Source organism: Canis aureus, chromosome 34 (assembly GCF_053574225.1).
Source record: "Canis aureus isolate CA01 chromosome 34, VMU_Caureus_v.1.0, whole genome shotgun sequence".
NCBI classification, from domain to species: domain Eukaryota; kingdom Metazoa; phylum Chordata; class Mammalia; order Carnivora; family Canidae; genus Canis; species Canis aureus.
This window is the reverse complement of record NC_135644.1, coordinates 24695272-24722207: the sequence shown is the minus strand read 5'-3', so window position 1 is coordinate 24722207 and position 26936 is coordinate 24695272. Positions and strand designations below refer to the sequence as shown.

Sequence of the window (26936 nt, the reverse complement as noted above, 5' to 3'; positions counted from 1 at the left end):
AGCCAAACTGTGGAAGGGTCCTCGGTGTCCATAGAAAGACGAATGGATAAAGAAGCTGTGGTCTATGTATACAATGGAATATTCCTCAGCCATTAGAAACGACAAATACCCACCATTTGTTTCGACGTGGATGGAACTGGAGGGTATTATGTTGAGTGAAGTAAGTCAATCAGAGAAGGACAAACATTATATGGTCTCATTCATTTGGGGAATATAAAAAATAGTGAAAGGCAATAAAGGGGAAAGGAGAAAAAATGAGTGGGAAATGTCAGAAAGGGAGACAGAACATGAGAGACTCCTAACTCTGGGAAACGAACTAGGGGTGGTGGAAGGGGAGGTGGGCGGGGGGTGGGGGTGACTGGGTGACAGGCACTGAGGGGGGCACTTGATGGGATGAGCACTGGGTGTTATGCTATATGTTGGCAAACTGAACTCCAATAAAAATAAATAAATAAATAAATAAATAAATAAATAAATAAATAAATAAAGTAAGTAAGTAAGTAAGTAAGTAAGTAAGTTAAGGCAACAAAAAGCTGACCTCTATGAACAGATAAAACAATGAAAAGTAGGGAGTTGGGTGGGGTTGTACATTCCTGAAAGGAGGAATGAAAAAGAAGATTCTTAACAGAAGATGCTCGACCTGCATTGGCAGCATCTGAAGCCTAATGCAGAGAACTATGATTGTCACTGAGTGTGGTGGTCTTGAGCCAAGATGGTAAAACTGCAGATATATTTTTAAATCCATGAGGCTGTTGGACAAGTGTAGATGTAAAGGAAAAACAAATCCAAGCTGGTGTTCTGCTTGGAATAGCACCACATCACACTCCCCAAATATTATTCTGTACACCCAATTTACTTTTACTTTTTACCATATATTAACTACATTATAGATTTTTTTCAATTGTCAATATAAAGCAGTGTCATTATTTATTTCCTATGGTGCCTTGTACGTAGGTATTTTCTTGATTATATGAAAAGGGACAATATTCACACATTAAACTTGTTCTATTTAACAACCACATCAATTTGTGGTTCTCTTCCCTTTTGTTAATTGTTTACTCTAACATAAGATATATTCACACATAACTACTAAATATTATATTTTAACAATAGTGTTTTGCATACATATACATATAAACTCCTTGGAACAGTGCCTGGCACACAGCAAATATTCAATAAATGTTAGCTGTAATCATTACCATTATTATTTTTGTTATTGTTGTTAAAAACAATTTATCTTACTATAATGAATTCTAATTAATTGTAGCTTATACTTGCCAGGAAATTCCTACACTGTGCAGAATGGATTTACAGAATATAAATCCACTATCTATAAAGTGGATTCCAAATTCAAATAATTAATGGAAAAATGTAGACTCACTTTGGCTAGACATCTTTTGCACACCTTGCAGGTACATTTTATACTTAAACAATTTTGTGATCAGTAGTGAAAAGAGCTGTTCAACAGTAACTTTCTTTGAAGAATATACAAAGTACCTCAGCTAGGGGTCTTCGAAAAATCTCTGACAAGATTCCCAGAGAATCAACTTTAAAATACTTACAAAGCCTTATTATTTTTAGAGTTATCCTTACCTTCAACTCATTCGTCATGCTAAATTAATCTCCCTGAAGTGTTGTCATTCTTCAGCTTAAAAAATGTAATGGTTCCCATTGCCCAAAGGATAAAAATAAGAACTTTTCATTTGTCTCATCTTCTACGTGGTTTGCCACACTGAATCCACACTGCACCTCCTGTCACCTCAAACATAACAAGGCTTCTCTGCCACCGACACCATTCGTCCTAACCATTACTTCTTTCAAGGCTGAGCACAAATGTCGCCCCATCCACGAAACTTTTTTGATCTCCCCTAGAGAGAAGTGAGGTCTATTTCTCCAGTTTTCCATAGACCATTCTCCTCATACCATCCATGGCTCTCATCTTAGGTTGTTAATGGCTATTATTTATGTAGCTCTTCCTCTAGTTATGCTGCACTCTCTCCAAGAGTGGGGATATGTCCGACCTTTGAATCCTCCAAATGTCTAGTTGAGAATATTTGTGCCAAGGACATTATTATGGAAGGATATGTAATAAGAAACCAACATAAAAATCATGACATAAGTTCCTTAATTACTTTAAGTTCTAAGAATGGTGTCTCTCAGACTAATGTCTAGCCTAACTTAACATTTTTACATAGTATTTAAAAGAAGCACTACACATCGAAACACTCACATCTACATACAACTCTACTCCTCCATCACACTGACATACTGAGCTGATGAAGATAAGCTGTGGAAAGTGGGTCAAAGAGGCGACGATGATTTTCAGTAGCTGTAAGAATGAGATGCAAGTAAAGTAGACATCCCACTAAACTCTCAATTACAACTAGAAGAACGTTTGAAGTCATTTTGGACTACCCGCAAAGTAGCTGCCCAACACGAACCATAACTCAAAACAGCCAAGTAACGCTGGGCATGGAGAATTATTTATTGGAAATAAAATTAAAAAACCTAATGTTAGTATGTGCAAAACTCAAGCACATCTGGGATGCTACAGGAAGCTATAATTATTGCCCTTCCAACAAAATGAAAAACAACTAAAATGATTCGAAGAATAGAGATATTTCCATGCAAGTATAATTTCAAAATTAGGATACTTCAGTCTGGAAAAATATTAATTTAAAGGAGATTTTTTTTAAGTTCATAAAATCATAACAAAACTTATGTCTCGAATCAAAGAAAATCAGGAGTAGAGGAAACATTTGAAATGTGTATTTTCATGGGGAAAAAAGTACTTCACAAATATGTGTGGATCACATGGCTTTCAGTGTCCCGAACACATAAACAGGTGCAAGAATGGTCTAGCCACACTCACAGACAGGTAGATCCATTGGTTATTTAAGGGATATCTGGGGCATTTGGTTGACCTTGTCCAACTGTCAACTAATGCTCCAAAAAATTCCTCCCTTATTTCCAAAAGTAGGGTCAAAATCATGTCTGGAAAATCCTTGGTCTAATGCAACATAACCTTTCATATATTCTAATTATAAATGGAAGCTCACCAAGTATTTTGAGAAGTGGGTAGACGAATTTATACAATAAGAGAAAGTATAAAGAAAATCTTCTGTATTGAGGGCTCCAAACTCCATTTAGATTTAGGCTAGGTAACCCTAGCCTCTTAACAGAGGAGGCAACCATTTAATTTTTTATTGGAAAATCATACTTCAGATAACCTTTTAATTTTCTGAGGTGCTCTAACGTTCGGCCATTCACATATCATGATGCAACAAAACTTTTATAGATTAGGTTGATACTCTTTTTCTGAAAAAAAATTTTTGGCCATATAATAGGTCAACTTTCTGTCAAGCGGTTTAAGCCTTCTAGGATTGTGCTTGACAAATTCTCAAATTTTAGACAACACATTAGAGAAAGGAGGCAAATCAGCTAGAACCACTGACCTAAACTGAATTCAAACCTTCCTCTCGGTAAGTTATGTGATCTGGATATGCTTTATTTTCATGTCGATGTAAACTAATTTTCATCATTATAAAGCCAAACATCCCTGGGAAAATGGCAGGAAAAAATATTACAGAGAAAACCCAGTATGTGCATTAAATATATATAGCTATATTATAAAAGCACAGAACTATAAATCTCTTAAATATTTCTCCTTTCAAAAATATTGCTCCAGTTGTGCCTCTTGTTGCCGTCAATGCTAAGAATCAACCCTGCAGGTATTATCTATAACTATTAAATCAGCTTAATCGAACTTTAATAAACACGATGTGGATTTAACACTTTGTGTTTGGTTTCATTTTAATCTATGATACTTCGTTGCTTCTTTGCTTTTGCTATTTTTAGTAAATGTCTGAAAGAAGGAACCAGGAAGTGTATTTTGTACTAATTTCTAGTGTAAAGTTATTTCCAAACAAATAAAATTCACTTTGTAATAAATTTAAACACAATCTTCCCTGTTTATATAAGCTTACATAAAAGTCCAAGGAGCTGAATGTTTAGGCTCAGTTGCAAACAAAATAAAAGTATTAAATTCTTTGACAGTCAAAGAAATAATTCTCATTCAGTGATCCCTTTATTATTGCTATCTTTAGTTTCCATGGGGGTTTGTGTGAACAAAATAAAATAAAACCCCACATGCACTTAGATAGAATTACAAATGAATGTTCCCCATTCCTGTTTAGGTTACGAGTTCCAAGAAGGACTATCATGTGAGTATAATGGCGGTCTTTTAGCAGGACTGACATAAAAGGGCCGTTGAACAGTGTTGTTTAATTGCATATATTCCAACGCTAGGCAACTCTCCAAACCTTATTGTAAACATTGTATAAGGCCTGTAAGCTCAGCAAAGTAATGGAGTTCAGGCTTTTTACAGTTAACTCCAAGTGACAGTTGACTTCTCCTTAGGATTTTATATATTGTTTGCCATGATTAGTGCAGATTGCTTTGTCACATAAAACAAGCTGACATTTGGAAACTCAGACTAATGTTATGCTCTAAGGGTGTCATTTCTTTTCCCCATGAACCTTGACTTGGTGCAGTGTTTTGTTTCCATGTCTATAGAAAAAGGTAATCTATTATGAACCGATGTACAGTTATGTTAAGGTTAGTTATACAACAGAGTATAAAGGAAATATATAATCAGTAGCTATATTGAGCAGGTACTAAGTATCCCCCTTATTATGTTACAGCAACAGAGAAATTTTAATTTGATGGAAATTATACTTTAAAAGTATTTCTAGGCAAAAATTCATGGTTTTGTACACTCCTGAAGTAGTCACTAGTTTCTAACCACTAGTGCAATGATTAAGGAAGAAAAAAAAGGCAGAGAACCATAGGATAAAAGGTAGTACATTCCTACCCTTTCGTTTTATAAGAATGAGGCTCATTTACTGTTCAAAGGACATTGTTTATACATTCCAGACTTCCATCTTATAATTGCTCCAGGATTTGTAAAAAGGAAATCTCAGCAGGGCAGCAAAATTTATTCAAAGCAATAGCTGCACATAATTGGTATAAAATACCAGAACAGTCTGCTCTGAAAACTCTTTTCTCAGCAACACAGATTTCTACTTCTTCAACTCTCTTTCCGTATTCAAATAAAGTTTACCTCCCTCTCTTGCACTACTTACTTGAACCTTTCCTTTCCCTGCCCGGCTAACATATTTTTTAAAGGTCCTATGAAGAATTTTCAGCACAAATTATATGGGAAACTTTGATGCCCATTTAGTTTTATGAGTGTTTACCTGGTTACTATGCCAACAGGAAAGTAGGATGAACCCTGTTGTGGAAGAAAGGTTGGTTTTAACTTTCATATTTTCACAGAATGTTGTAAGTTAGTTATGTGTTTTCTCACACATAAAAAACAGCTAAAATGTCGTTGCTGCATTAGTATCATCTCACAAAATCAATTAAATGAACAGAAGAAAGGAAGCTTAAGTCTGAATATTATTCTACAAATTTAAGAAATAAAGGAACGAGAGTCACAAAATGTGGTACACCTCAAACATGACAATCCTAACCTTTCTCTAGGACACTGTGTCACTGTTCCAGAGTATGTTAGTTGGGCTTCTGACAAAATTCCTTCAATAATGATATGGAAAGGAGCAAAATAACTGTTTCTTCCTATTTAAAGTAACATTTTCATTTTAAAAATTACTTCAACAAGTTCTTTTTGTGTGTGAACAAACAAGCCTACAAGAGCTTTGCTAATTTAACACCACTCTAAAATGCCATTAGATAAGATTTTAGCAGATGTTTCTTTACAGACATGAAGGGGAATTTGTGGGTGACTTTGTTGTTGCTTTCTGGAAAAGACACAAATCTCCATGAAACTGGAAATATCACCTCCCAATACAAAGGATTAAAAAAATGTTCTTGAGTGCTGATGGTTGTACAACAAGGTGAATGTTCCTAATGCCATGGAACTGTACACTTAATTAGTTAAAATAGTAATTGTCATGTTATGGGTATGTCACCACAATAAACAAAACAAAAACATTCTTGAGTATGTACAGCAAGAGCCATTTTCAAAATTTGTCACATTGAACTTAGAATTTGTTCCTTTTAAAAGGTACAGTCTCACATATAATCCTTATGTCTTAATAAAGACAGGTCGAATGAAGTATAATGTGGAAAAAGGTAGGCAAAAGGTAGGCTTGTGCAGAATGAGAATAATAAGAAAACAAATATCCACGAACTTAATGCCCTGAGAAGTATCTTCAGCTATAATTACAGGTAATATGTTATATTATAACGTGATAATCTGCTTTTTCTTATGAAATAATTTAGAGCTCCAAGTGATTCTTTTTTCAGATAAACTCCAAGACAACTCTCACATCAGATTCAGACATTTTATCATAAAGCTGAATATACATACACACACAATACATACACATACCCAACAAAATAAAAAAAAAGAATGAAGCTACTTACACAACCAAATCTTGAAGATACATATGCTTTAATATATTATCAGTCAGATGTTCTTCTAGCTGTGTACATATTAATTCCCTATTTTCATTCATTGAATATCTTCTTTGTAACCAATTCCCTTCACATGGAAGCAACTAATATGGTAATTACAGATCAAATATCTAGAATAACTACATCATAGAAATAAAAGTATTGTTTCTTTAATTGAAGTAGACATCTTAAAGATAAGAAACCTGGAAACACTGGTCATTTTAAAATAGAAATCAGTCTAAATAAATACATCCTGCATTTGTAAAGCATATACTATATAACATAAAGAATTCTTGTATTTTTTGCTTTGCTTTTATTATCCAAAGCTTTAGGACCTGCTCTACCTTGGTTGCTTCCAATTTCTTCCCTTTACATTCCGGTGACCAGTATTTATAAGGTTCCTATATATGGAGGCTTGGTAATCTGAAAATCTGAAAATGCTATATCCAACTTCTTCAAAATAGATTTCATACAAGAATTATATTGGGTAGTGCATGTTTATTTAACAATTTGCTACAAGCATGGTGTCCAATGTGAGAGCCACTAGCCACATGTAGCTAAAAAATGTTAAATTCAGTTCCTCCATGGCACTAGTCAAATTTCAAGTGCCTGATAGTCCCCTATGGGGCCAGTAGCCAGTGTATCACAGTGTAGATACTAAATATTTCTATCACTGAAAGTTGTGCTGGACAGTGATGCACTCTATAGGATTGCTCTAAAAACCAAGCTTCCCAAATGTACTCGAAATGAGGTAGTCTGGATTACTTTATAATGCCCCTTCAAACTGTTGAATATCAACATTTCTTTCACTGCTTTCAGCATCGATCTATTATGTTAAAGCAAGGGAAAGGGATCCCTGGGTGGCGCAGCGGTTTGGCGCCTGCCTTTGGCCCAGGGCGCGATCCTGGAGACCCGGGATCAAATCCCACATCGGGCTCCCGGTGCATGGAGCCTGCTTCTCCCTCTGCCTGTGTCTCTGCCTCTCTCTCTCTCTGTATGACTATCATAAATAAATAAAAAATAAATAAATAAAATAAAATAAAATAAAGCAAGGGACAACTGTACTAGGAGCTAATGTCTTAGAAAGTTATCCACTATCAATAGCAGCAGGCCTGGCAAAATGCTTTCCACATAGTAGGCACTCTACTGAGTCATGCTTATCTTATTTGAGTAATAATGCAGATTTTTAAGAAGGCAGTAAGTAGCACTGTTATTAAAAGACACAAAACTGGAGCGCCTGGGTGGCTCAGTCAGTGCCACAACTGACCCTCCATCTGGGCTCAGGTCATGGTCTCAGGGTCCTGAGATCAAGCGCTTAGGGCTCTGTGCTCAGCAGGAAGTCTGCTTAAGAGATCCTCTCCCTTTCCCTCTCCCTCTGCCCTTCCCCTCTGCTCTCACACTCACACACACACTCTCTAAAAACAAACAAATAAATCTTAAAAAAAAAAAAGAAACAAACAAAACTATCCATTAAGAAAAGTAGTAAGCAGCCATTCATTTATCCAACACCTATTTAAGGAACTCCAAACCATCCTGTCTTTCCACCCTATTCAATGCCCTGGGAGGCTGACCCTCCAAGGCCCTGTATCAAAGGAATCCTCCTCCCTCCAGGTTCCTACTGGTTCCAAAAGAAGGCACCAGAAGGAGGACCCACTGTGGGAAGACCATGAGGCATATCGGCCTAACATGGGTTGGCCCTGGTCCTCCGCTGAAGGTCACGGCTCCTCTCTGGCAGCCCTCTTCGCAGGCCTACTGCTCTAAGGCCCAGTAACAGCTCCCAACCTAGCCCTTCAGACCCTGCTCCACAGAGGTAGGTGCCCATCTTTCACTGGCCTCAGAATATGTCATTATGTCTTTCTGGTTTCCCTAATTTCTGCCAACACATTTGTAAGTATTCTTGTTTATCAAACATCCCTTAAATACCAAGTTTATGTTAGGTACATACCGTATGTTTCCTGTGACAAACAGAATCACACATCCTTCCACACACAGTTCTAGCCCCTTAGAGACCTCTAGCTAATCCTAAGAAAATATATTTCTTAGAAATGTAGCCCTTTTTAAGTGCTTTTCACTATTAATGCCCCAACCATATGTTATTTTAAAAATTACACTGATCAAGGAGCGATTGTATTTTAATGGGCTTCCCATGTCTATACTCATGATATTTACTGTATTTATTTTTTAAAAGATTTTATTTATTTATTCATGAGAGAAACACACACACACACACAGAGAAAGAGAGGCAGAGACACAAGGCAGAGGGAGAAGGAGGCTCCATGCAGGGAGCCTGACGTGGGACTCGATGCCGGGTCTCCAGGATCACACCCTGGGCTGAAGGTGGCGCTAAACCGCTGAGCCACCCGGGCTGCCCATATTTACTGTATTTAACTTAAAGGAGTCATTGAATATTTTGTTTCTGTACTTCATGAGGTGCTTATATGACAATGACAAACTAGCTTGATAGTAGTGATGGGATCTAGGCATGAACACAGAGTCCAGCAGAAAAGCTAGAGATTCAGAAAATTATTTAGATAATTTAGACTAACAGCCCATTTTTAGCCTGATCATGTATGTATTTTAAGCAGAAACATTTCATCCTAAAAGAATTATTTCTGTGCTTCATATTTCTCTTTATCATGTTAGTAAACAAAAGCTATGGATTCAATTTAATCAACATTTATTAAGTACTATGTGCAAAGCATTTAATAGGCACAAATATGAACAAGATATATTTGTCTTAGAATCTTACTTCTTTTTTTAAGGTTTTATTTATTTATAAATAGAGACACAGAGATAGAGGCAGAGACATGAACAGAGGGAAGAGCAAGCTCCCTGTGGGGAGCCTGATACAGGACTTGATCCCAAGACCCTGGGATCATGACCTGAGCCGAAGGCAGATGCTCAACCGCTGACCCATCCAGGCATCCCAGAATCTTACATTCTTATAAAAAAGACCACAGGTATACAAATTACTGTTAACAAAATATTATTTTAAACTGTTACTAAATATGCATACATGTATACATACATACTTAAAAATATATATAATTTTATGCTATACTTTTTCTTCCCTGATATCGTCTTTCTCAGTCTTTTCCCCAACATGTAAAATACATTATAATGTAAATTTATTATACAGTATAGTCTAAATGAAATTCTACTTGGTACGAGTTAAAATATAATAAGAAGAGGAAAAACTGAATTAGTAAACTCTCACATCTCATTTCAAATATCCTAAAAAAGAGATTTTATAAGCTGGCTAAGAGTGAGTACATAAGAGTGAGTACATAACCAACACAGAATTTGGTATGTCTGCCTCAATTTGCCTGTATATTCTTAACAATGTGAGTTAAAAAAAAAACTGCTTGAAAGCTTCATCGTATTTTGAGGAAGTTAGATAAAAACTACTCAAAGCAGAAATTTTTAGTTTAGGAATTAAACTTGGACAAGGCAGGGAACTCCCTGTATACTGATGGATAATAATTACTCATATGCTTATTGGTACTCTAACTTTCTTCAGACTCTAAGTCACTCTCATTGAACATGTATGTTCTAACTTAGTCAGATAATGCCCAGGACTTCTGAAGTGTCAAGCATGCCCATCCATCTTCCATGGCTGACTATTAAATATGTAAAGGAAATCCAAATACAGGCTACTTCTGTATTTGGGTAGATATTCAGAGCAATTAATGCACAAACATTATTACCAGCAAAATGTGCTGTATCAACATGTTTTTAATTTGCTCTGAAGATCTGAGAGAACTTCCTAGCCCAAGGAGTCAACTGCTCTGTAAAAACAAAAACAAAATACCTAAAATGTCTAAAAAGGCTTATCTCTCCCCAACCTTTAAACATACCACTGCCCTGGAAACCTCCCTGACTGGGACATCTGTCAACTAACAAAGATCCACAAACATCTCCGTTTTCTTACAGATAATACATTGCTCTCAGCCCTTTCTGCCATTTCCTTTTGTGCATCCCGTGGTTTCCAGAATTTACCAGTTATGGTTATGTCCACTTACAGGAAGAAAAACAAAAAGGTTTAAACCAATCAGTGCAGAGGATTCTTGAGACAGTGCGAAAATAAAAGTAGCTGTGGTTGTACCTTGCTTCACTCAACCATAAATTCCTAAGATGCTGGGTGTAAATCAAATACAACAAAATATCTTCAACCCTTCCAAATGACTTAAATTATTTCATAAAGTATTTTTCTTAATATCTAGTTAATCTTTATAGGCCACCATTCCTGATGGCTTTAAATTATACTTTGTGTCAAAGACTTAGTGATCTACAATAACCCTTGAAGTACGTAAATGAACGAAGGATACATTTTTAATGGTGAATCTTTTGTAAAGCGTGGAAAAAATAATTCTCTCTTATTTGTTTAATATATCCTAATTTCTCCTGTATTTGATTTCCCTAATGCATGGCATAAAGCCAGGTACGATATTTTCAGCTAGTGTACCTAATGAGTATATGATAAAACAGCATGAGGGAAAAGCTGTGTCCAAGGGGTATAATGGGCTTGTTGATGCCACCTACTGTGCATTTTGTTTTTCTAAAGTTCCCCACATAATTGACTAAAACAGAGTTCCTAAAGCCTGATCATATGATGAGTGCTGAAGTCTTCCAACTATGTTCAAGTATCTCATGAAAAAAAATAAGAGATGCCAGAGACTAGTGTGATGTGCTTGGCATTAGGAAGAAGGTGGTTCCCAACAGAGTGGTTGGCTTCAACAAACAAAGAAGGTGTTTAATCAGTCCCTCTGCGTTTTTTTCCGTGGTGACCAACCACATTATGGCAGGTAGTGATGGCAGGACAGAAAAAGGTTAGCAAGAATGAAGAAGTTTGGCCTCTCATCCTGCTAGTATGAGAAACCTCCAGGCGTGTTAAAAAAGTGAGAAGGTTTTGGTTCCAGACCCAAGGACACATAAACAAAGACCCTTAGGAACATGGTAATGGAAGAATCCAGAAGCCGAACAAGCCCACGTACAGGCCAAAAGCCATGGAGGATGAGCAGAGCCCGATTTAAGGGCTTCCCAGCTCATTTGCAAGGTTAGAAACATGAGAACAAAGCCGAATCAGCTCCGGATGCTGTCTCGGCCAACCAGGAGAAGCAACCAGGATGGTGGAAGGGAGTCTAGCCGGCCCTGCCTATGGGGGGGGGGGGGGGGGGGGGTGACCTCAGACACAGTGACCACTACTGGTTTCTGATCTGATACCAGCTGGTGACACTGGCCCATTCACACCCGTCGACCTCTGTGATAAGTGTCCTGGAATGACTGCTAGAACTGTGTGTGGCCCCTCTTGTCTGTTCCTCCTCTGCAGGCCGCAGCACTGACCTCAGTGTCCACGTGAGATCAGGCCCGAGCCTCTCCCTCCCACGCCGTCCCTCCAAGCCAGCGCATCTTCTGTCTCTCCTCTTTGGGCAGCTTTCCTCACAGGCACAATGAGTGGCTTGGACCACATTATCTTAAAAGTTCCTCCCAGGTCTACTAACATTCTGCGATCCCTGGATATTACAAATTCCCAGAATCATAAAATTTAGAGTTGAAAGGAACTTCGGAAGTTGTCTATTCAACCTCCTGCTCAAACTAAGCTAACCTAGCCAGAACTAATAAGCTCTGAAAGTTCTATGTAGTTGTTTCTGGCTGGATGAATACAGTCATAATCAAAGCTTAAAAACCTTAACTATAAAGCATGAAAAAAATATGTGTATAAGATCTTTAAAACATCTAAGAAAAAGTTTGAAGGAGCCAGCGCCCGTAGAACAGCATGTTCTGCTGCTTAGAAGTTCATACCTAAGCAGCACTTCCCAATCTCTGTTTGCAATCTCCAGAGCATTTTGAAAAATCACAAACGGTGTCAGAAATTTCTCCAAACAAAACTAATTTTCAATTTCTCATTATGCTTATAAATTTATAAGACAGGATGATGGGATGTCACATCAAATAAAGTCTCAGAGAGGAGAATAAAAAGTATTAAGGGGAAATAGAGTGATACTTTGAAATGCATTCAAGAAAAATCAAAAAGAATGTCATTTGTTCTTAAACAGTGTGTTTTAGTCGGCTGCTTTTCAAAATTAATTTGGATCCCTGATAATAAATATTTCTCTCTCCCTCTTCAAAAAAATTATTGTCTTAACAGGGTCTATACCAGCTATCACACTACAGATCTTGAAAAAAATCATTGGCTGTATTTAAGAAACAAGCCTTTGAAACATTAATATTTTCCATTGTGTTCTATTATTAGTTACTTCTAAGTCATAAGTTCATCAATAAATAAGAAGAGCTACATTTACAGTTTGGAAAATATCAAATTCTCCCCAAAATTGATATATCGATTTAATGTCCATTCCAATAAAAATCTTGTATTTCTTTTTTATGGAAATTGACAAGCTGATTCTAAAATTTATAAAGAAATACAAAAGGTCTAGAATAGTTGAGACCACTTGGAAAAACACACACTTAATATACTGCTATAGTAACTTATGACTCTGTAGTATGAACACAAGGATACACATGGAATCACACAGAAAGTTTCGGAAAAAGGTATATATAAATGTGGTCACCTGATTTACAATAAAGGCCACACTGAAATTCAAAGGGGAAAATGAAAATATGTTCACAATAAATGGTGCTGAATCAACTAGATATTAATATGGGGGGGAGGGGCAAAAAAACAAATCTTGATACTGTGCACACCAAACACAAAAAGACAGATGTGGGACGCCTGGCTGGCTCAGTGGTTGGGCATCTGCCTTTGGCTCAGGTCATGATCCTGGGGTCCTGGGATCAAGTCCAGCATGAGGCTCCCCACAGGGAGCCTGCTTCTTCCTCTGCCTGTGTCTCTGCCTCTGTCTCTCCTGAATAAATAAAATCTTAAAAAAAAAAAAAAAAAAAAAGACAGATGTGAGACTAGTGGTTATCTTTGGGGAGTGCAAACTGGGAAGGGCCATGAGTGTGCTTTCCAGGTGCTGGAATGTACATAGTGACCCGGGGGGCCATCACATGAGTATGTGTACCTTAATCTCTGTATTTAAAATTTGTGTACTATACGTATGTTCTACCTCAATAAAAAATTTAAATAAACATGCAAGTAAACAGAATTATCCCATTGTGCTCCACGATGGCACAAATCATGTCTTATTTACATATTTGCACCTTCCAGGGCCTGATACAATGCCTGCTCAGTGTTTGTTGAATTTAATTAAATTTGCCAGGTAGTTCCAACTATGGGATCTTAACGAGATGATTTTGGTACAATATGTCTGAGCTGTCAATAGTAGAATTATAGCTGTGCGTTTTCTGCAGACTCCTTTTAAATTCCCAATGCATTCATATTTAAAATATCTGGCTTTTTTCCCCAAAAAAAGAGGGAGATAGGAACATTTGCATATTGAAAACCAGCCCCAATTTCAGGGTTTAACAAGATTCAAATCAAAAAGGCAAAAGAAGAAAAACAAAGAAAGGTGCTGCCATGTGGCGCCCTAGCAAGCAGATGTTCATTAGGGCCCAGACACACAGATTACTATCACAATGTACTTATCTGAACACGCTATCGTCAGACCACACAGTCAAATCAAATTTTGAAGGCTCAAAGGATGTGCACTGAAGAACATCCTGTACTGCTGAAACATGAATTTGAATTTTGTGACACAGACAGAGGGGTAGACAAGAACACCACAGATCACCCACTGTCATTTTAAATCCTATTTATGTATTAAGAGATAATCTAGTCTTTAAGAAAGCCATCAAAATCAACATTTAAGATTTCCATTAAAATGAAAATCTGAGAAACTATAACCAAAGAAGAAACATAGCATTTTTTTAGCCTTTAGCAAATTAAAAAACACACAATACTCTTGTGATTATTTTTAGATAATCATTTTGTGAAATATTCAAGAAGAAGAAAGAGATGGTTATATGTGATTTTAAATGCTAGTCTGGGTGAAGAAAAATGTAAACGGCTTACCATTTCACTACCTCAAATTTAAATTCTAATCGCATTAGGAGTACACATTTGTCATCAAAATACTTTCTATTATGCTAATTATGTTCTCTTTTGTTCAAAGTATTACATCATGTCTGTACTTCTATAACTACATTTATACATTGCCAAATAAAATTTTATTTTAAATTTCCATATAAAATAGGATAAAAAATAGGAAAGAAAATCTGATTCAAAGAGGCAATTGTAGTTAGCAAATTCTTAATCATAATCTGTAGCATTAAGAGGTAGTAAAAAAAAAATTTTTTTTTTTAAGCCAAATTAAGTCAGACACACTTGGTCCCTGACTGGGGCCAACTGCAGTGGGAACCGCTTGTATGCAACAATCACCCTGGTAGATGGACCAGTAGTGCAGCACATACACCTGTGGCTGGTCAGAAGTTAAGTCCAGAGTGACTTCCAGTGCAGGGAGAAAAGTTGGGGTAGGTGCGGGGGAGAAGGGAAAAGAAGGAGTGAGCAGGGGAAAAGGAGAAGAGAGAGTGGAAATGTGCACGGAGATTGCCCAAATTCATACACTTTATCCTCACCCATTTTCATTTTGCAGGCCCTTGGGTCTTGGGTCTCTCTTTACCCCAGAGCCAAGCCACAATCCAGAAACAAAACAGCAAGGGGTCCATGGTCTGAATCCTCCTCTTAAGCACTGATTGGTTCCGCTTTGACTTCCTCCCAGGGTAGGGTTCTTAACGTGGGCTCCACAGGCCATCTTGGGAAAAATCTGAGGTGAAGGGGAATGTGCCATCAGCAGTTTCCCAAGGTTTGCAGTTCCCCTATGAGTTATGAGCCATTGTTGGACCAGGACTAGACGAAAATAAGAGAAGCACTGGAACTGAACGGTTTGTTCTTTCATTTTCTTTCATTCTTGTTTCCAGACTCAGAAGCTGTCTGCTTGATATGATGCTCAAGGAGAGCAAGGAAAGCTGAAAGGCTGTAATAATCGAGCCAGTGATGAGCAAAGGACGAAAAGCACTACTAGAAAGCTTCGGACTGCATTTTTTTTTTAATGGACTGCGATTTTTAGCAGTGGGGGGAGGGGGGGAGAAGCAAGAGATTCTCTCTGAGGCCAGCACAGGAAAACAGGTGAGTAGGAAGTCAGTCTCCCAGGGAGTGAGGAATAAGGAGGGCTCCGAGGGCCTCAGCACAGTGGGAAGCTCCAGAGTCCACACCTCCCAGGACTTCACAAGCCACACCTCCCATCTCTTCTGGAAACCTAATCCTCCAGTCCTAGAAGCTTAAAGCTCTACTGAAGGGAAAGGCTGTCTTCCCATCACCCCTGAGGTGAGTTAGGAAAATCTACCCCCTCCCCTGAAGGGGGCAGAGATGGGTTCCTGGAACCCGGAATTCCAACTATGAATGCTCATGCCCTCCCTCCACCCAAATATTGCCCAGCACAGTGCTTCAGGTCTATGATGAGATTAGTATGGAACACCGACCTGTGACTTATCAAGTAGGCTACTTTTACAGGCTCTTCAAGGTTGGCTGGGGACCCTATCATTAAAGATAACAATTTATGTATGAAATATATTAGATGAGTTTCAGGTTCTAAATAACTGATAAGTGAACTGTTCAGAACAAACTTGCAAACGATTCACTTGTAAGTTCAGTTATACCCAATCACTGAACAAATCATATAGAGCTTGAGAAAAATATCATCTGCCAGCTACAGAACTTTTCTATCGAAGATTTTCTGGTGGCCAATTCTTTAAGTGTTGTTTAAATGAAAGTGTGCAAATAATCATGTGGAGTGAAACCTAAGAAGAGGGTGAGATTAGGAACTTTTTTTGTAAGGCTTCCATCTTTGAACAATGAAATTAATCAAAGTTTTGCTTTGTAGAAGGGAAAGAAGGTTTTGGGAATACATCAATCAGTTAATGACCTAAAAATAAAAACTGGCAAATTTTTTTTATTAATGTTTGTATTTGTCGAAAGCTTGTTTAGTGATGAATCCAAATGTAGTTGAGAAGACAAAGGTAAAGTTGACGGTATTACAAATTTCTAATAAAATTTACTTTTGCTTACAATCAAGTATTTTATCTGAGACTTTATTTTATAAGCTGTAATTGTTGGAGCACCTGGATGGCTCAGTCAGTTAAGCGACTAACTCTTGATTTCAACTCAGGTCATGATCTTAGGGTCTCGGGATCAGTCCCCACATCAGGATCGCTCAGCTGGTAAAATGTGCTCCTCTCCCTTTCCCTCTTCCTTTGCCAACCACCCCCCACCAGCATGTACATGTGCATGTACATGTGCACGTGTGCTCTCTCTCTCTCTCAAATAAATTTTTAAAAATCTTTTAAAAAAGATGTATAAGCTGTTATTGTTACTCTACAGGTAAGGAAGGGTTTAGAAGTTCTCCAGTCAAGTATACTACCAATTGCAACTCTCAAAACAACCATATTTAAAAAGTGTTAAACAGGGGAAATAGCATAATGTTATTTGAAGAGCTTAAGTATAATAAATATATAAATTTAAAATCTAAAATTCATTTTTGGCAAATTTGATCTCCCTCCACCCACCAAGAAACTTAGGAGCACAGTATTCCATCATGTATGCATCCAATGCTGCCCATTTTAATTAGTAAATTTATCAACTGATTAAAAAAAAAAAACTAGTATCACCTAAAATGGGGCCACACACAGGCAGAGCTCAGAAAACAATGTACTTTCTTATAAGATGGGTAAAGATTATTTGTGGTATCTACAAAATGACTTAGCTTTGTTACACAAAACCTTTCCCTGGTTTTGACTTAGTTTCATTTGCTGAGGTGAAGAAAGCTTATTTTAAAATCAAAGCTAGAAGCTGACCAAATAAAGAGAATAAATACTTGTATCTATGAAAGATCATGAATAATAAAAAATATCTGTTATTTTCTGAAGAAATAACAGCTAGAATTAGATACATTATCAACATGTAGATTGCAGGCACACGATGATGTAATTAGCAGCACAACAAAACTCTAGACATTTTCTCCTTTTGCCGCAAGCAAGCCTAATAAATTAGGAGAAATAAACATCATTTCAAATGGTTTAAAACAATAAGAGTAACAATTCCGCATAACCATTATGTCATCATTTAAGCATGATATGCTCAGCCTGTCAAAACCTGAATAGGTTGGCTTAGTAGCACATTTATAAGCATAAAACTTGAAAAATAATCATGTAAAATAAGGTAATGGGATATGAAAATCTGAGGAGAAGGAGTTAAAGTACAAAAAAAGTGTTATCCTATAAAATTCTAATACTCCTAAGAAAATTAAAAAGGGCAAAAAATACAAAACAATGCTGATTATAAATTCGAGACATTTTAATTAATCTAAAGCCCCAATTTCTTCCAAAAATTCTCAGGTTTTTTGTGGCCTTTATGTGCCCTTGACGTTTTCTCACAAAACACGTAGCAGAGTTTTTAAACCCACAGATGTATATCTTAGTGATTTCTCTGTCACTCAGACCCTTGGTATGCTGCTTTCCTGGGTGTACTACTTCATAAATATTTTTCCTCACTTATTTTTGTCTTTCCTGGTAGCTGGTGATATGCTGGAGAGCAAGGACACACTCCCGAACCTTTTCCAATGACAGGTGCAGAGAACGATACTCTGGGATCACTCGGGAAATACAGCTGATTAGTTAGAATTTCAGTCCTTTACGAACCTCAGCAACTTTTCAACAAGCTACCAGCTTAAAACGTAACCTAATCCCAGAATACAGATGTTACAGCCAACATTGGAAATCACCCACCAGACATTGTGTTTATGGTACCAGAGTTGTAAGCAAGTCAACTGTTCGTACTAGCATCTCATCTCTCTTTTAGGATTTAGGTTTTCATATTTGTCCTCTAGAAAACTGTTCTCCATCCTCTATAATGACAAACACATCCATTTAAGAATTAGCTAAAAGAATATGTATGGAGAAAGACAGTGTTCAGTTCTGTATGTTTTCCTCCCCAGGAAGTCTGAGTGTTGATTTTTGCCCCCCTCCTTTTTGTCTCTCTTCTCTCTCACCATCACTGACACACTTCTTTTCCCGTGCCTATTTGAAAAATTAAAATATTCATATAATTATGTTAAAGAGACAAAAATACACTAAGAAAAAGTAAGGAATTCAGCTCTGCGAAATACATGTTCAGTTTATTTTTGGCTTAGCCATCACCATCTCCTTTACACTTTCCCTTCATGTTATGAAATGTTTAGGGGTGCTTGGGTGGCTCAGTCGGTTACACCTCCAGCTCCTGATCTGAGAATCCTGGGATGGAGCCCCTCATGGGGCTCTGCACTCAGCTGGGAGTCTGTTTCTCTGCCCCTCTCTCTCTCTCTCTCCCTCTGCCCCTCCCCCTGCTCACGTGCTCATTCATTCTCTCTCTCTCTGTCTAAAATAAATCTTTTTTAAAAAGAAATATTTATATTATCAAATTTGTGTGTGTGCTCAGATTTGCATGTATGTTTCACACACCTGATTCTAAGACATTTTGCCATGTATCATCTGGCCAAGGTCCCACTGGTAAAAGTCTGTATCATCCAAGTGCTGCCTCTCCTGAGGCATAGACAACTTCCATCAGGTTTTACTATTTATCCACTAAAATAGCAGAACAGAGAAAGTAGAACATTTAAAATCATTCCACATAAAATCTCCAAGTCTGATGTTCAATTTTGAATATATGATTTGATTTTACAACAAATTTTATGGTATTGCATTTAAATCACTCACGTACCATTACTAGATTTTCTTTAATAAAGCCATGTAACATTGAATCCAGCACTTCCACTTAAGAGCAACTTGATATGCTTCTGCTTATTCCTCTAATCCCAGTAAAGGGGATAACAAGCTAGGTGGCTGAATGTCATGTTTAGGGTTAGGCAACAGTCAGTAATTGCGAGGTAAGTAACTTTAAACACCTCAATGCTAATGTATATTTTAGTTGTTCTCCATTAAATGAATAAATGTTTTTTATCAAGTTTGAAATATACTTTTAAAAAAGGTGATTTTCTTGAAAATTGAGCAGAAAGACGTTTCAATTGTGTTGGTGGGGACCACTGACAGGAAGCAAAGACCAGGCTGAGTCACCAGTTCATCACAGGTAACATCAACCCCCCCCCCCCCCCAGGATAATACTATGAGATTTTTTTCAGGCACCATATGCTTTAAGGAAGCATGTACGAAAGGGGCACTTTTTATTCCATGAATTAAGCATTGACAAATTAATATGTGATTCCCCTTAGGGCTCTTGTTATGGTACGGACAAAATAAATCAAAACATAAATCAAACTATGCATTTCTATAGAGAATTAGACTGATTAAATTTGTAGATTTTAGTCTATATTCTTTTTCCTGATCTAAAAAGATTTTGCATGTGCTTATTCTGAATAATAATAGCCACTAATAAGCATTTATTTAGCACCTACTGTTCTGTGGTTCAAGCAAGAAACTAGAGAGGTGTTGATATTCTTGCAGAGAGACTTACAGCGGGATAGGAGACCAAGCTTGGGGAGAGTAAGCCTTAATGAACTGAGCATCCAATAAAAAACAAACTAGACAGGGACACCCAGGTGGCTCAGCGGTTTAGCGCCTGTCTTCGGCCCAGGGCATGATCCTGGAGTCCTGGGATCGAGTCCCATATCAGGTTTCCTACATGGAGCCTGCTTCTCCCTCTGCCTGTGTCTCTGCCTCTCTCTCTGTGTCTCTCATGAATAAATAAATACAATCTTTAAAAAAAAAAAAAAAACTAGACAAAAAATTCCTCTTCCTTATAAAGAATGAACAATATTTAAGTGTTAATATGATTTTTACTAAGCACTTATCCTTCCATTCAATATGTCCCTCACATGATTTTTACTGGTTAAGCACACATGGGGAAAAATATTTTATTTTCTGAAAACTCTCTACTTAGTAAAAAAGAAAAGGAAGAAAGACCCTTTTGTCTTTACCTAAGACCCATAACTTAAAATTTCAGTACTCATTAAGGTGGGGTAATTTTGAAGTTCCAATAAACCATTAAGCAAAATACAAAGTCTGAGCAATATATCAGTAAAGTTTAAAAAAAAAATTTCTTCCAAATGTATTACATGGAAATTGTCCATACTTGAATTTAAATTCAAAACCAAGATTGCCAACCACATAAGGCATATCTAGTTATACTAATACTAAATCATTGAAAGCTCTCCTACTTCTCTTCACAGATCTTTTTCTTTTCCTTTCTAGTAGCTTGAGATTTGTCTCCCAACATATAAAAATATAATATATGCTATGGGAAATCCAAAAGAAATAGCTATCTGAGGGGGGAATGCTACAATATTGCATTATAATGCATCTTCATCTTAACCATCCCATGACATTGAGTCTTCCACCACCACTTTTAGATAGTCACATTATCCCATTCACCTAAGGAACTAGGGCATATTCATAAATATATAAAATACTGCATGGCTGTATTGATATATTTAACCAAACGTCATTCACTGTATTAATGTGGCTACTTGTTAGGACACAAAGCACCCTCAGTCTTAATATCATGCTTCTCTATGGCTAAACCACCTTAAAATACTCAGTAGCTCTATGTAAAACCCCTAATTCTTTCAGAAACAGATGGACAAAATATTCTTATGGCTACTACTTAAAGTTAAGGAATCCAACAAAGTGTTAATGCACACAAAAATTCAATTCAGGGGCACCTGGGTGGCTCAGTAGTTGAGCATCTGCCTTTGGGTCAGGTTATGATCCCAGGGTCCTGGGATGGAGTCTCGCAGCGGGCTTCCCACAGGGAGCCTATTTCTCCCTCTGCCTAAGTCTCTGCCTCTCTTTCTGTGTCTCTCATGAATAATAAAATCTTTAAAAAAATTAAATTCTGAAAAACTACTCTGTTCTAGCAGTCTTTATTAATACAAATCCCTAATAATACCACTCATTATTTTTTCACATCTTGAAACTTAGGTTCAAATATGTTCTTTAGCAAACACTTATTTAAAAACAGCTTTAAGAGAAACTTTTGTTTTAGAACATTTCTTTAGTATAGACAACAGTGCTGCTGATGCATAAAAATTATTAAAGCAAGCTTTCAATAAGGTATGTTCTATAGAAATATCTTCTGATAACTGGGAACAAACACCACAAGTGTGTCAAATTGCATTTAGTTGCTACAAAATATTAGCTAAGCATGTAAAGAACATCTTGTGTTCTTCAGAAGAAAGACAATATTTCAATTCCCATATATATTTGCATACATGCATTGGCAGTCATGTATGCTGTAGTATCTTTGAAATAAACAGACCATGAGGGGTGCCTTTGTACTAAGTGAAATTAATACTGCCAATGTTTGAAAATATGCACATACAAATCTTTAGGTTAAAATATGTTAAATTATTAGATTTTTTTTCTATGTAGCTGGAAAGTGGACACCAAATTTAATTGTTCATAATATAGCACAGGTCATTTATAATTCAGAAAATCCTTTAGAACAATATGTGCTTATATTTAGGAAGCTACATCAAACCACCTCCTAGAATGAATGTGTCAGGTGATAAAGAGAGCCTGCTGTGATAAGACCACCCTGACAGAGAAACACAAAAACACCCAACAAGCATGTAAAATCGGGTTACTTGCAATCTGTCTTACTCCACACTAAGATATTATGAAAATTTCACAATCTCCTTCACTTCCCCCCCATGGCCTGCCCCCGTCCATAGCATCCTCAGACTTACTTTACATTTAATGGAGCCATACAATTTTTCTAATGATTTTCTATTCCTGTCAAAGTACAAAACATACTGAGATGGTCACAAGCTGCAGCAGAGCTCCACAGATTTTTGTTGTTGTTGTTGCTAGTAAGTGTAGAAATAACTAACATTGTTTTTATGGGGAAAAAGTACTAAATAAAATTGCCAAAACAGACTCTGATGGGATGATTACCTCCAGATGAATTATTTGACATATGTTAATTTTGTAGAGTATGGTAACAAAACTCATTTCAAGTGCCATTTTCATTGGTATGTATCCCTTCTGATGAAAGGAAACCCAATCCATTTATTCTGTCTTGACTCAAAACCATCACATCCATCTCTGAACTGCAAATTTAAGTCAGATATCACTTTGTAAACAACGATGCCATTCCTCAGTTTTTGATATGGCTTCCAAACAGAAGTTTCAAAACAACTCTGACTAGCAAACACATCACTGTACTTTAAACAGGCTGATGTTGTTTTTTTTTTTTTTCTATCCCACGTTTCAGAAAGGTTAAAAGACATACACACACAGGCGAGGATCATCACTACAGATGACAGATTCTAAGTGTGACTGACTATTCACTCTTTAGGTAGATTAGGCAACGACTTGTTTTTAAACTCACGACAAACCAAACTAAGTCTCCCCCCCCCTTTTTTTTTTAAATGACTCACCCTAGCCTGTTAGCAACAAAATATGTCAGGGAGAAAAAAACAGAGCTAGGTGTTTCAAACTGTGCTTACCTAAAATCTGCATCTAGTCACTTTACATTTTAGGAGATGCTCCTTTCTGAGATAATGAAGATACTTTACAATAGGGAATTTAGGTTTAATTGTCGAACTCGAATACCATGTTATATAGGTCAAGTCAGTATGTGTGTCTTTCTCCTGAAACAAAGAAATTCAAAGAGTAATAGGATTTCAGATTTCATAGTAGAAACAGCAAGATATGTTTTGAGAATGTCATTTACTGTAACACAAATCAATATTAAATGCTTTATGCAGGAAGCACACTTTCAGAAAATGGGCCCTAAAGCTTTCTGGGCTCCGACCCTAATTACTGGAGCAGGCTCTTGCCGTTTGTCTCTCTCTTCAATTATTTACGGGGCAAAAAGAGCCAAATGGCATTGCATTAGCTATATTAAATGCTATGTACTTGGTTTCTAACTTACTAATGGTACATAAAAATTACTAAGGTGAATGTGCCTGTAGAAACATGGCCCCTTTTCTTCTTCACCTGAGTGTATGTATTCATTATTCATACAGTTAAGTGTCGAACAGGATGTCCTTTAGGCACCCAATGCTGCATAATTTAAACAAGTGCATTAAACATACATGATATCTAAAAGGTAGTGCATTGATTATACCTCAAAATTTCTTTGAACAACTTGTATTTACAATGTCGCTCGCCAAAAAAAAAAAAAAAAAAAAAATGAGCACCTACCCTGCACCCCTAAAAACAAATGTGTGGGGACCACACAGAAATGAATAACGGGTATCCTCGCTCCTACCATCTTGCTGCTTTCTGGCCACCCAAAGTAAGATGAAAATTGGGGGGAGTAAAAAGGAGGCCCCGGATGGCTAGACAATCTCTGGTCTCAGTGCTGACAAGTGTCCTTTTCTACGTGAGCAAATACAGAGCTACGTTGTAGGTACATAGCATGGACCACACACACTGTAGGAAAGGGAGGCTTATCAAGATTGAATCAGAGATTCTGTGCACCAGGCCAGGAATGTCCTCTGCCAGCAAGGAGGACACGATCACAGCCTACCAAATAAAGTTCAGACGCCGCATCCGTACTTGATTTTTGGTGACCTACAAGGGCACCCGGGGTAGGGTACAAGATGCTAATCACTGAAGAAGGCTGGTGCGCCCAACTCCAACCCTCTCAAATTGTGCAAGAAGCTTCCAAAGCAGCCAGACGGAGCCTCGCTCTTCATGCCCCATAAATAAATAACTTCTTTTCAATGAGTTTGGGATGCCTCAAATCCTACAGTAAGGATAGCGTAGGCCCACTCACGAGGGTACGCAGGGTCCCTAGCTAGTCATTCGCGATCTGTGCGGCTACATGTCAGCAGCCTCGTTACCTAAGCGTTTGCCAGGCCACTTCGGAGAAAGCCCGCTGGAGAGGGGCCGGCGCTCCACACACAGGGCCCTATTCTTCTAAAGTCACTTCGTTCTCGGCACTGAAATCCTGCCCATTGTCCCTCCCCTGCAAAAGCTGCAGGGAAGATTAAGAGGGACATCAATGAACGGTGAGTGAACTTTGGCCACTTTTCCACCCAAAACACCAGCGTAAAAGTAGAAATCAGTAACCAGGTGAAGTGCCACACGCACAAAGATCAAGGCGAGGGGCGGGCGCGCAGGGCCGGAGGCGGGCAGGACCGCGTCCCGAGGGTCCCCCGCCGCGGGCGGGCGTCCCGGGGGCCGGAGCTGCGCACCCCCGCGGGGGAGGCCGGGGCCGGGGCTGCCGGGGCTCCCGGGGCGGGGCGGGGGCGAGGCCGAGGGGTGGGGGCGGGCGCGCGCGGCCGCCAGCACCGGGCCAGGGGCGCCGCTCGGGCCCGCCCCCCCCCCCCCCCCCGCCGCCTCCCGGGCCAGGAAGGGGCCGGCGGCTCTTTCCTGTCTGGTCCCCCCCGCCCCGGGGCTGTAACCCGATCCCCGCGCTCCGCTCCCGGCAGCCGCCGCCCCGCGCCGCCCAGGCCGGCGCTATAGTTAGCGGCCCTCCCTCCCCGCGCCCTGCCCCGCGCCCTGCCCCGCGCCCTGCCCCGCGCCCTGCCCCGCGCCCTGCCCCGCGCCCTGCCCCGCGCGCCCCCCGCGCCCTGCCCCGCGCCCCTACCTTCGCGTGAAGATACTGGGGGTAGTAGTAGGTGGCGTACTGCGGGTACATCTGCTGTTTCCACACTTTGCCCATGAAGCTGGAAGGCAGCCTGCCGGGAGCCTGCGGTGCAGGGTCGCGGGCACTTCGGGCTTCCAAGTCTCCGTCCCTCCCGCCTCTCCCTTTCCGGCGGCGGCGGCCGCCGCTGCTCCACCTCCCAGCCCGGACCAGACGTCGTCGCCGTCCTCCTCCTCCTCCTCTTTCTTCTCCTCCTCCTCCTCCTCCTCCTCCTCCTCCTCCTCCTCCTCCTCCTCCCAGGCAGAGGGCAAGGCGCCGCGGGGCGCAGAGGGCACCCCGGGCAGGGCGCTCCCCGGGACTCGCTCCCGGAGCCCGACCGCTGCGAGGCTGCGCGGGCCGCCCGGCTCCGGCTCCGGCTCGGGCTCCGGCTCGGGCTCGGGCTCGGGCTCCGGCTCCGGCTCCGGCTCCGGGCGCGGGGCTCGCGGGCGCTCAGCGCGAGTGGGCAGCTCGGCGGCGGCGGCGGCGGCGGCGGCGGCGGCTGCGCCCGGGGCCCGGCGGCATCTGGGGTGGGTGCGCCCGGCCGGCGGGGGAGGGGCCGGCGGGGGAGGGGCGGGGCGGGGCCTGGGCGCCGCGGGGCCGGGGCCGCGGGAGGTGAGACGCCGCCGCGACCCCCGCTCACCCCGCCGCCCCCGGGACCCCGACCGCTTTGTGTCGGGCCGCGGGGCCGGGGGGCGGCGGTGGGGGGGGGGGGGGGGCTCGGGGCACCGGCCTGACAACTGCAAAGCGGACACCTCGGTTCCTCTCCTGAGTTTTTAATCTTCGTAAGGGGGAGGGGAAGTCAGGGAAAAGCGGAGGAGATCGGATCAATTTCTCACTTTACCCCCGCCCGGGGATTTTTTTTTTTTTTTTTTTTTTCTTTAACAAGACCTCGAAAATGATTTAGCATCCGACCCCAAAGCTGGAGTCGGACACCTGGGCTCTGTTGCCCCCTCCCCCCCAGGCCACGGCACTAATTTTCTAGGTGACCTTGGGAGGGTTAGTGTCCTTCGGCTCGGGTTTCCCAGATGTGAGAGGTGAAACCCTGCCCTCTGCACGAGGGGAGCCGAGCTCTGTGAAACACGCGCGCACACACACACACACACACACACGCGCGCGCACATCCCACAACAAATAGACGATCCTTCCAAGGGGAGATGCCGCAAAGAGGCAGAATGTTATTATTAGAGGACACAATATAGACATCAGCTTTGCTCTGCCTCTTTCTAATGCTGCCAGACAGTCTGTCAACTCCCACTCAGGAGCAAGGAAACTCCCTGAGTTTGGAATATTTTAAGGCCATTTTGAAAGTCACGCAGGCATATTGTTGCAGTGTGCTTCAGTGACATATAAAATCAATCTCTCTCTCCGCCTCGCTCCATCTCCTAATTGTCACAGTTCTAGACAGCCCCAGACAGCAGTGGCTCAGTTCACTACGTAACTGGATATAATTTAATGGAGTTAATTGGTCCCTGAAGCTGCCCGTAGAAGACTTTTATATTCCAGCTCAAAAAAGAGGTAACACCAAAATGTACAAAAGAATAAGGAAGAAATCACCTCCAAATCGGAGCTCTTGCACATCGAATAAAACATAATAAAAAAAATTCATGTGTGATTACATAGACCTTGGTTACTTTGTTTTGCCATGTTGGTTTTCCAGGAGTCTATATTTTCCTAACAGCACAAAGGTGAGTCGAACTGAAATGGAATGCGTGATTTTGTTCAACAGTTACATTTTTATAGGGTTACAATTCAAAGCAGGTTTAGTATGATACTTTAAGACAAAGAAACACTGACGTGAAACCCCTATAATCTTACATGATTGAGACAAATGTTAAGCTTAGACATTTTGACATAACAAAATAAATGTAAGTTC

The 26936-nt window shown here is 39.8% G+C and overlaps 1 protein-coding gene across 5 annotated transcripts in view; it reads right to left on the bottom strand.

Annotated features, from left to right (window-relative positions):
- Positions 1 to 25249, bottom strand: part of RBMS1 (RNA binding motif single stranded interacting protein 1) — a 213331-nt gene extending 188082 nt beyond the window's left edge. For 2 of the 5 annotated variants that reach the window (XM_077883262.1, XM_077883263.1), the window contains exon 1: positions 25028 to 25249. In XM_077883262.1, coding sequence (XP_077739388.1) covers positions 25028 to 25102 — 75 coding nt within the window. In that variant the 5' untranslated portion in view covers positions 25103 to 25249. The remainder of the gene's footprint in view (positions 1 to 25027) is intronic. The other 3 variants (XM_077883264.1, XM_077883266.1, XM_077883267.1) reach the window with 3 other exon arrangements.
- Between the last annotated feature and the right edge of the window lie 1687 nt (positions 25250 to 26936).